This window comes from Xyrauchen texanus, chromosome 29, assembly GCF_025860055.1.
Source record: "Xyrauchen texanus isolate HMW12.3.18 chromosome 29, RBS_HiC_50CHRs, whole genome shotgun sequence".
Classification (NCBI taxonomy): Eukaryota; Metazoa; Chordata; class Actinopteri; order Cypriniformes; family Catostomidae; genus Xyrauchen; species Xyrauchen texanus.
Genome location: NC_068304.1, coordinates 38,206,124 through 38,218,351, shown reverse-complemented (window position 1 = coordinate 38,218,351; position 12,228 = coordinate 38,206,124). Strand labels below are relative to the sequence as shown.

At 36.9% G+C, this 12,228-nt stretch overlaps 1 protein-coding gene across 1 annotated transcript in view; it reads right to left on the bottom strand.

Moving 5' to 3' along the window:
• Positions 1-12,228, bottom strand: part of LOC127623072 (phosphatidylinositol phosphatase PTPRQ-like) — a 67,083-nt gene that overhangs the window by 19,342 nt on the left and 35,513 nt on the right. The window contains 8 exon segments of the mRNA XM_052097269.1: positions 1,957-2,143; positions 2,247-2,365; positions 2,458-2,781; positions 3,824-4,105; positions 4,906-5,047; positions 5,378-5,529; positions 6,188-6,463; positions 9,249-9,560. Of these exon segments, the coding sequence (XP_051953229.1) occupies positions 1,957-2,143; positions 2,247-2,365; positions 2,458-2,781; positions 3,824-4,105; positions 4,906-5,047; positions 5,378-5,529; positions 6,188-6,463; positions 9,249-9,560 (1,794 nt within the window).

Genomic DNA, 12,228 nt, shown 5'->3' with positions numbered 1-12,228 from the left:
TATTCTCCGTCGCATCTGTGCACAACTCACCACGCGCCCCACCGAGAGCGAGAACCACATTATAGCGATCACGAGGAGGTTACCCCATGTGACTGTACCCTCCCTAGCAACCGGGCCAATTTGGTTGCTTAGGAGACCTGGTTGGAGTCACTCAGCATGCCCTGGATTCGATAACCAGGCCCCCCAAGCACTGTTTCTTAACATTTTTTGCTCTATTTGTATTTATTTGTTCTATTGCTTATAATTTGCAACTCTAAAAACTTTAAATGTATATTTAGATGGTGTGTGGTACTGTAGATCTTACTTTAATGTAGTCTTTTTTACTCTGAAAAAATAGAACTCATGCCACAGAATGTGGGCACCCATGCATAACATTCATACAAATATGAACCTAAAACCTTGATGCTGTTAAAAAATACTCATTATGCACCAACCATCCAAATACGTTACCATGAAAGAGCCAAATCTACACTGCGTGCACAATTATTAGGCAAGTGAATATTCTGATCTTATCATTATTTCCATCCACATTTTCCAATTCCAAACTATATAAACTTGAATGATTATTGGATTCAATCATTTTCAGGTGGCATGTATTTGTGTAATGAGGGAGGGTTTGGCGAAAGTGACTAACACCTCATATTAAGGTGTGCATAATTATTAGGCAGCTTCATTACCTCAGGTAAAATGGGCCAAAAAAGAGATTTAAACTGATCCTGATAAGTTACATTTTTTAAAATGCCTTTCAGATGGATGCAACACACTTGAAATAGCTAAACTATTGAGGTGTGACCACCGGATCAGAATCAAACGTTTTGTTGGGAAGAGTCAACTGGGGCGCAAAAAATGCACTAAGAAGGAAAGGCGCAAATTAAATGCAAAAGACTTGAGAAGAATTCAACGTGAAGCTATCAGGAAGCCATTATCCTCAAATGCTACCATATTCCAGAACTGCAACCTATCGGGAGTGTCCAGAAGTACAGGGTGTCAAGTGCTCCGGGACATGGCCAAGGTCAAGAAGGCTGAAAATGACCACCACTGAATATATTCAAAAGTTGAAGCGTCAAGATTGGGCAAAGAAATACGTTGAAGACAGATTTTTCAAAGGTTTTATGGACAGATGAAATGAGAGTGACTCTTGATGCACCAGATGGATGGGCCCGTGACTGGATCACTAATGGGCACCACTTCGAGTCAGATGCCAGCAAGGTGGAGGAGGGGTACTGGTATGGGCTGCTATCATTAAGGATGAGGTAGTTGGACCTTTTCGAGTTGAAGATGGACTGAAACGCAACTCCCAAACCTGCTGCCAGTTTCTGGAAAGCACTTTCTTCAAGCAGCGGTACAGGAAGAAGTCCTCAGCATTCAAGAAGGCCATGATCTTTATGCAGGACAATGCTCCAACACATGCATCCAAGTATCTCCACTGCTTGGCTAGCCAGCAAGGGCCTCAAAGATGCCCAAATAATGACTTTGCCCCCTTCCTCACCTGTCTTAAATCCTACTGAGAACTTATGGGCTAAAACGTGAGATTTACAGTGAGGGAAGACAATGTACCTCTTTGAACAGCATTTGGGAGGCTGTGGCTGCTGTGACTCCATGGATGGACGGCTCATGGCCGTTATTGAAAAGAAGGGTGGCTATATTGGTCACTGAATATTTTTGAAAGGCCAAAAATGTTATATAATTGTCATTTTGTGTTACTTATTTGTTGCATTTGCTCTAAAAATTGAGAATAACCAATTGAGTTGGGAGAAATTATTTTTGTAATTCAGTTGCCTAATAATTGTGCACACTAATATATTCCCCTGAGAATATATTATGTTTGTTTATCAGTAAAATGAATCCTGAGGAATACAATTTGTTTAATAATTGTGCACGCAGTGTAGTATTCCCTTGGCGGTAGACACATGCATTCAATGGATATCACACAAACAAGCATGCACACTTCCTCACCGTCCTCCAGTGTTCTGATGAGGACAGGTTTAGATGCTTTGCCATCTCCGCGGGCGTTGGACAGGTTCCCCGTGAAGGCGGTAACAGTCACAGAGTATAGAGTAAATGCAGTCAGGTTCCCAATAACCACCGCCCTGATCTCCTCTGAATATCGCACCAAACTAAAGTTATATCCTGAACCATCCAACTGGAAGAGGAGGACAGAAGAGGAAAAGAGGTAGACCATGTCAGAAAGAACAAATTAACAAGAGGTTTTAATCCTGCTATGGGCTTCCTGTATATGAACTCACAGCAGTGATGTCAATGAGGTACGAGGTGGGCCCTGAAATGACCGCTGGTTCACCCCACTCGACCTTTAACCCAGTGGCAGAGGGAACCACTGAGATGGCACCAGGTGGGGCATCAGGGTCTAAAACAAAAATAAAGACAAGAGAGAGAGATGGGGATTTTTGCGCAATGATCTGCAATATGCATATGCTACATACTACATGTGCCACATACTTCCAGCGAGTGTCTGTGTGTGGATCCACTCTGAAGGCTCTCCTGCACCAGCCCTGGTGAACGACACCACTCGTATCTGGTACTGTCTGTACTTCAGAAGAGGGGAAAGTGTGACTCCATTGGTTTCTCCTTCAACCCACTCCACAATCTCACTCTCCACACAGGACTCCAGGTGTCCTTCTTTCTCACAGTGTCTTGCCAATCTCCGAATCTCCACATTATAACCCTGTAACAGACCAGGAACGTGTGCAGGACGCAGCCAGCTTAAAGACACACTGTCAGAAGTAACGTCCATTACAGTCAGTGATTGAGGGGGACCAGGAACTGCAAACAGAGAGAAAAAACAATTAGAGACACAGGTGTTATTATGAATTTTGTCATAAATACGTTGCCCTGACTACAGTTAGACAACAACCGTATACTGTACGTTGTATAATAAGGACAATTTAAGTCTCAGAATTAAAAAAAAAACTAAACAGAAAATTATTTTTATTTCTTATACATTTTATTTTGTATAAAGAAATGTAACCTATTTTTAGGATCATTAAGATTTCATGAAAATTAAGTACAGTTCACTCCAAAATTCTCATTAATGTACTGCAATGGAAAAAATAATTCGTTAATAAAAAAATATTGTTTCATGAAATGAATGCAGTAATTCCTTAAATGAAAATCATCCTGTCTAGACACAATATTTTTTGTATTTTTTAAGGAAAACAGCATGAATAAAATTCAATTCAGCAAATACTACCAAATTCCATCCATCCATCCATCTTCAATCGCTTATCCTAAGTCGGGTCGTGGGGGCAGCTGCTCTAGCAGAGGGCCCCAAACGTCCCTATCCCGAGCCACATTAACCAGCTCTGACTGGGGGACCCCGAGGCGGTCCCAGGCAGGGGTGGAGATGTAATCTCTCCACCTAATCCTGGGTCTTCCCCGAGGCCTCCTCCCAGCTGGATGTGCCTGAAACACCTCCCTAGGGAGGCGGCCAGGGCGCCCAAACCGCCTCAACTGACTCCTTTCGACGCAAAGGAGCAGCGGCTCTACTCCGAACTACCAAATTCACATTAAAAGTATATTTTGCTAGTAAACTGTATTTTTTAAAATTGTATAATAATTTTTTTTATTCTATTGAAAGCTAAGTGTTGTTAGCTCATTTTGTCAATCTTATAAATTAAATATATATCTCTCTAAACAGAGGGCAAAAAATGATGGAGAGAAAAGGGGATAATGGTGCAAGCCAAACTCAAACTCAAATTTCCCATATGAGCACCTCAGCTCAAGTTTGTTGATTTTCATGAGAAAACCACTAGGTCACTGATCCAATCCTTTTCTGAATGTTATAATGTAACTGTAGACATTGTACCTGACTCTGGTGGAGTGTGTGCTGTACAGTTCGCATCCTCTCCTGTTCCGGCTGAATTAACAGCAGACACACTGATGACGTAGAACACGTCAGGTGACAGACCACTGAAAGTGTGTACCATTGAGTGTTTTAGTCTGAGAGGATGAGCCTCTTCTTCCCGATCTACAGAGCGAATGAGGTAATGCAGAATCTCTCCGTTAGGATGAACTGGAGGCTCCCATTCCATGTACACAGAGTTCCAATCCAATCCAGAACAGCTTAGATTTCCAACAGCGTCTGATACTGTAACACACACACACACACACACACACACACACACACATAGATATATGACAGACGCTCATTTATGTATATACACACACTGATCAGCCACAACATTAAAACCACCTGCCTAAGAGTGTAGTTCCCCCTCGTGCCACCAAACAGTGCCAACCCGCATCTCAAAAACAGTTACAGAAATACTCAAACCAGCCCGTCTGGCACCAACAATCATCCATGCGATTATCTAATCAGCCAATCGTGTGCCAGCAGTGCAGTGCATAAAATCATGCAGATACAGGTCAGGGGCTTCAGTTAATGTTCACATCAACCATCAGAATAGGGAAAAAGAAATGTCTTGTTGATGAGAGAGGTCAACAGAGAATGGGCAGACTGGTTCATACTGACAGAAAGGCTACGGTAACTCAGATAACCGCTCTGTACTATTGTGGTGAGAACAATATCATCTGAATGCTGTTCTGAGATTCGGGTTAGCGCTGTTTTGACAATATTAGACAGCTGGTTTTAATGTTGTGGCTGATCGGTATATTATAAATTATAATACAAAACATTTTATATATATATGATGGTTCCTTGATAAGAGATTCTTCAAAGATTCAACAAATATTCATAAAGAACCTTTATTTTTAGGGTGTATTGTGCATTTTTGGATCATCATGTACTTGTGTGTTCATGTTTCAAGGCCTACAAATGTTTAAACTTGGATGCGTGTGTGTGCGTGCTTGTGTGTGAGTGCGTGCGTGCATGCTTGTGTGTGTGTGCATGCACGCGTTTGTGTGTGTGTATATGTGTGTGTGTGTTACCTGATTCGTTGGTGGTAAATATGACAGGTAAGCTGTACTGATCGCCGTTTCCTGCTCTGGTGAACGTGCTCACACTGATCTCATATGAATTGTGAGGTCTAAAGCCACTCAGCTCTCCTTGTGTGGATGCATCTGACAGGTTCTTGAGTAAACACAGATTTATGAATTTAACACACATTCAGAAAAATGCAAGCAGGGTCCGACAGTCTACAAAAGCATTGAAAACCAGGGACTCAAAATCTAATTTAAACCTATAAATAAACATACAGTTTTAGTATTTAAAAAAACAAACATTATATACATATATCAATTCTGCACTATTTCTAGGTCACTAATGAAATTTAAGGAAACTTGAACAAAATGTGTCATTGCAGCAAAATGGGAAAATGTCAAATTTCATGAAATAAAATTAGACAAATGTAATTAGAAAAAATGAAATAAATTACACTCATATATGCACGCCGGTGTGTACCTGATAACTAAAAGTGTGTGTGTTCAGTTCAAGTATTCTGAATCCGTAGTGTTGAACGACTCCGTTTGGCTCCAGACTCGGTTCCCACTGAAGCCACACTGAATCTGAAGTGTGGTTAAATATACTCAGGTTGCGTGGTGGGGACACTGGACCTGGATACACAAACCAGCATATCAGACATCAGACACAAATGAATGTTCCGGGTTTATAACAAATTATGATCAATCAATCGACAGCGTTGGTGGCAATATGTTGATTACTGCAAAAAATGATTTAGACTTGTCCATCATATTTACATTTATATTTATGCATTTGGCAGACGCTTTTATCCAAAGTGACTTACAGTGCACTTATTACAGGGACAATCCCCCCGGAGCAACCTGGAGTTAAGTGCCTTGCTCAAGGACACAATGGTGGTGACTGTGGGGATCGAACCAGCAACCTTCTGATTAACAGTTATGTGCTTTAGCCCACTACACCACCTCCACCACATTACGCCATCACACATATATATATATATATAAAGCAAAAATTTGGTTTATCAGGGGCAAAAACCTACACTCAGGGGCAGATTCACTAAACAGTTGCACACTTTTGCATGTGGTATTTCAGTGCAAAAACCTGCGTCTATGTAAAGATATGCTATTTGTTATATTCAATATTACTACTTTGTCATAATGCCAGTAAATCCCTGATATTATCACACTAAAATTCAAACTCTAAATTACAAATTTCAGTCAAGATTGAAAGATTGAATCTTTCTAACACAAAGATCAGTTCCCCTAGAAGACTTAAAAGTGTGGCTCTAACCTGCTTCATCGGTATGCAGTGGAATAGTCACGGATGGGCCGACACCTACACGAGTGACCGCAGCGATGGAGAGATTGTATGGTGTAAATGGAGTGAGGTCTGAGAGAGTAAGATGAGTTTCAGGGCTGTTGGTTCTGTTGACGGTCCCTGGACCCTGTAAAACTACCGTGTAATCTACAATCTCGCCATTGGCCTCAACTGGGGGGGACCAAGACACGTAGATGGAGGAGCTGGAGAGATTTCTACTGGCTCCTGGCACAGGAGCAGTACTTGGAACTGTAATACAAAGACACACAAAGACAACATTTAGTGGGTATGCAAAATTAAATAAGCATGATCTATCATGTTTTATACTGGTTTTGCTTCTGGAACTAGATGTTATATTGGACATCAAATGGCGGCCCAAGACAGTACTAAAATTATTGAACAAAATTAAATAAAAATGTCCAACATTGAATTTTATACATTTTTCAAAGAAATGCATCGGCCCAACATGCAAAATTATTAAGATGACATTGATGACCACAGATGATTGTTATTAACCAACCCAACACATACAGCACTAGGCCAGATATTGTATTAGAATGAACCATATTACAAAGTGACATGTGAATCTGTGCCAAAATATCGTAGAGTTTTTAGGGACACATGGACTTTGACATTAACAACCAAAAATATGAAAGGCATTTCAAAACATATATTAAACATTTATAAGCCTATTTATTTAGCTATTCTAACATTGCATGATTAAGTGGTTTGTTGCATTTAATTATGGGTGTTTCTTCAACTTTCAGCAGTTTTCGCACTATAAACTTGTATAGAGTCTCATTAAAACATCTCGTTTTCACACTCTCACTCATTTTTTTACTTTGTCTACTAACAATGCCCAACAGTGTATGTACATGCATTCATATAATGTTTTTTTGTAAAGTCATGAAAATTCCCACTACAATGTCATTTCCAGCACATCACAAAATTTTGTGTTGGAAATGATACTAATGGACATACATATATATATATATATATATATATATATATATATATTAGGGCTTTCAATCGATTAAAAATTTTAATTGAATTAATTACATGGTGTCCCTATTAATTAATCGTATTTAATCGCATATACAAATATTTGCTGAGAAAGCCCCTCATATAACAATAACTCAATATATAATGATGAAATAATTATACATAGTTATCTTTAAATATTTACAAATGATATAATATATAAAATATTCAGATAATTAAAATGCATTACATTATTGTGGCAGAAGAGTTCATATAAAAATATAATATTATATATTCAATAAAATGTATTGTTTACTACCATATTATTGATCATAAGTCAATCATTGGCACACAGTTCACAGCAATCCATTACACAAGTGAATTTGTCCATCAGTTGGAGATTTATTATGAGGGCTTGTTTAAGCACCCGTCAATGTACACCTGCGTCAGACATGCTTGTGTAGCGTCTCGGGTGTGTTGCGTCATAAACATAAATCTTTAGGTCACTGTGTCAAGATAAATATAGTTTAATACTCAATCTTTAAACACATCTTGAGATCTCTTAGTTCGGATTTGTGCTCCATCAAGTGTTTTGAACGCAAGAACGTAACGCATGTTTGTGTTGAGCTGCTGCTGGATGGTTGTTTTCTTCACTGTTTAAACTGTGTGTTGCTCATACAGCTGAAGTTTCACTTACTGCCCTCTGGAGTAAACAGGTGGTACTACAAGCTTGCATTTCTCTTTTCTTCCTTATTATGGTCCAGGGGCATTGCGATTAATTGTGTGAATTTTTTAACGTGTTATTTTTTGTAAAATTAATCACACTTAATAAACGCGTTAAATCGACAGCCCTAATATATATATATATATATATTTTTTTTTTTCCTTTGTCTTGCTAAGGCTAATTTCATAGTTAACATTTTATGTATCTTAAATACACACAATTAAATAATATTTTTACACGTTTTGTTTAAATTGGCAAAATTACAGCTTGATCGGAAATGACACCCAATAAAAATAATTGATATTTCACTTGATTTTTCTTTGTTTTGTCTCATATTTCATCTCAAGCATGCTCTTCACTGACACTTTCGTCCACTTGGTTAACAAGTACACTAACTTTTGACAAATAAAATGTATAAATAAATAATAATAATAATAATTTTATTAGGCGCAAAATTGTTGGGTGAAAATGAAGCCACAACTTTGGAAAATTGTTCGAAATAATATTCACACAATAAATATTGAAATAGTTTTTATTGATTTCACTCTTTGATTAGATTATAATAGTTTAAAACATGTAATAATTTGTATTTTAATATTGGATTTATATAGTTTAATACTGTGGGTATTCAGGGTGTTGCCCTGCAGTGGTTGGTCTCTTACCTCAAAGATTAATTTTCAGTGAGCATTGGGAAGTTTCCTTCTCTGTCGGTTCTCCTATTATGCGGTGTGCCCCAAGGGTCCGTTTTGGGCCCTCTTCTCTTTTCACTTTATATGCTCCCTTTGGGTGCCATTTTTGAGAAATATAAGATCTTCTACCACTGCTATGCTGACGATATACAATTTTATCTACCAGCTAAAACTGACAGTAGTTGGACAGGCTTTACGACTGTTTTGAGGAGATACAATCTTGGATGGCTAATCATTTTTTGCAATTAAACGAAGGCAAAAGCGAAACTCTGATTTTAGGCCCCTCCAGGTCTCCATCTGTTTCAGTATCTGCTATAGAAATACATTTTGACTCAACTTGACTTGATAGTTTAATACTGAAATTCTGGGACATGATCAATACATAAAAGGCATTTGAAAAGCAACAAAAATGAATGATAAAAACTGGGTAAAAAGTCATATCATATCATTTCAAATAACAAAAAGAAAAAAGTTTACGAATATTATTATTTTTAAATAAGAAAAAAAAATGCCTGAAGTTGAAGAAACACCCTTGCATTTAGAGTAGTTTTTCCCCTCATCAGAACAGACTCGTGACCCACCAGTTGAGAACCACTGCTTTAGTCTACATGTGCATGTGCATCCAGGAAGTGATACTTACTGTCTTCATCGGTTCGCAGGTAATGCATTGCTGTGTGGTTTAACGCCGATCCTGCGCCAGTTGCCGGAGTCACTTTAATGATGTAGGGAAAATACTTCCTGAGCTTGGTAAAGAGGTAGATGTTGTCTGTGGTCGTCTTGGAGATGGTGATGTTGAGCGTGCGGTTGATGGACGGATGGGTCATGCCCGCCTCATGCAAGCTCAGCTGGTAGAAAACTCTTCCGTTGGGCTCCAGAGGAGGATCCCAGCTGATCACCACTGCCGTAGAGCTGTAGATCGTTGCCGTGAGGTTGTGGACCGGACCACTTGGTACTGTTATTGGGGGAGGGTGGAAGAGAGATAAGATTAATATATTTGAAGAATGGCCAACAGTTACACTTTAGAATAGGGAACAAACCATTCAAAGTCTGAATAACAGATGTTTCGATGTTAATGCACGACCAAGAAATGGAATAAAGCCATTGTTCCCCAAACTAAAGTGTAACAATGTGTCTCTGTGATATAACATGTGTCTCTCTGCTTTGGCATAATATTAGGTTGAATCTCATGACACTTTTCATCCAAAAAGCTAAATTTATATATTTATAAAGTACACTTTTCTATGCACATTTGACCAGATATTCTCATTACTGTAATGCAAAGGAATGATTATTCATTAAGTAAATTATAAAGTTTTTCGGGTAACACATTACAATAATGTTGTATTCATTATCATTATGAAAATTGTTTTTAAAGATGAATTGGTGCTGATAGGAACAATTGGTTATCGTACACATACTGTACATCATGTCTCCATCTCTCCACTTAATATCTATTGTATTCCTAATTTAACCTCATCTGGTGATGAAATAGGCTATAAAATAAGAGTACCTTTGGTGTTTTGGGCGTGTTTTAATGGTTAAAATCTCACGTTAATCTGAATTTTCTGGTTATAATTAGGATTTTGGTTGAAAAAAAAACATTTTCTGTGCCTGTCACAGTAAAACCCCCCCGAAGAATTTGTTTTAACAGTTTTAAATATTAATATCAAGTAATATCAGTCGATAAATGGGCTATCAGTCTTTTCTGCCACCTTAGTTATCGACAAAATCCACCTCGAATTATGAACTAACATGAACTAACAATGAACGTTTTTTTCCATACTTCAACATTAAACAAGATTAATAAATGCTGTAATAAAATGTTGTTAACATTGATCATGAATTAACATTGTTAATTCATGATACCTAATGCACTCACCAATGTTAATTAATTAATTAATTAATTGGAAATTAGTTGTGGTACAAATCAATATAATATTTAAATCGTGAATTTATTTTATTCTGATTTAAATAATAGAAAAATAATAATAATTGTACCCACACAGGATAATTTTCAATACTGTATTACAGCAATGAGAATAATGTTTATGCATTACAATAATAATGAAAATATTGTCACAATGTTAGAAAAAAAAAAAAAAAAATATATATATATATATATATATATATATATATATATATATATATATATATATATATATATATATATAGATATATATATCCAGAGTCAAGTAAAAAACCCCAAAAAATAATTATATATATATATATATATATATATATATATATATATACTTTTTTTTATTTTTTTTATTAATACATTTATTTTTAAATATACTTGCTTTTTCTTTATACAAAATATTATTTCTTATTTTTGTTTCTTTTAATTTTGGATGAAATATGACCATTCTGAGATTCGTCATTAGATTAAGATAATATTTATATTCTTTTAATTCAACTTTAATTCAATAAATGCTTTAAACAATAACAAAATGACACACTGCAACATCAAAGTCAATCCGTCAACATTGCCACAATCAAAAGGAAACATACATTCTACCCAGAGATGACTCATTATTATTTATACATAATCACACAAACATCACACAAATAGATGTGTTATTCTGCATTCGAGTTGATAAAATGGTAAATAAACCCCTGACACAGCATCTGCAAATCCAGAGTCAAGGAATAAGTTCACAGATATAGAGAAAGATGCAGAGAAAGTCAGATTTGTATTCTGTTAGCAGGGAAATCCTTCTTAAAGCATGTTCTGTGTCCGGGATATGGATTTGGGTAGCTGAGAGGCTCTCCAATAACTGAAAACCTCACAAAGATTGAAACATCCATCATGATTTATTCATACTGTATGAAACACTTTCAAAATCTCAGACACCAAGAGAGAAATCCTTCAGTTATCTCCGAAGGTCAACTCTGCACCATTTTTCCCAAAATCACACCAAAACCATCGCAGAAGCAAGCATTTTATCTCTGTCCCACTTTACAAACACTGCCTGAAAGAAAAAAGCAATCTGGGATTTGGTCAAAAGAGGGTCTTCGCTTTGCTTTTCACTAAGTTAGGGGACATCCTAAGCTCTCTATTAAAGTATAATGTCAGGTTATGTGGCATTTGGATCATAATTAAAAGTGAAAAGTAAAATTTCCAAAAGTGTCCCACTTTACCCATATTCACCCTACTGTGTGTATGTATATATATATATATTTATTTATTAGGACATATAAAATCTTTAGGTCACTGTGTCAAGTTAAATATAGTTTAATACTCAATCTTTAAACACATCTTGAGATCTCTTAGTTCGGATTTGCGCTCCATCAAGTGTTTTGAACGCAAGAACGTAACGCATGTTTGTTGTTCTGCCTACTGAAGTGTTTTCTTCACTGTATAAACTGTGTGTTGCTCATACAGCTGAAGTTTCACTTACTGCCCTCTGGAGTAAACAGGTGGTACTACAAGCTTGCATTTCTCAGGAATCTTCCTTATTATGGTGCGATTAATTGAAGTGACATTTAAGATTGAAAATGTCTGCGCCCAAGTTTAGTTGAAATATTTGGTAATGAAATTAGGTCAAACCCTTCGGCTTTAACAACCTAAAGTAAGTTTCTTTACACACTTAACAACAAATGCAAAAAATGACAAATGC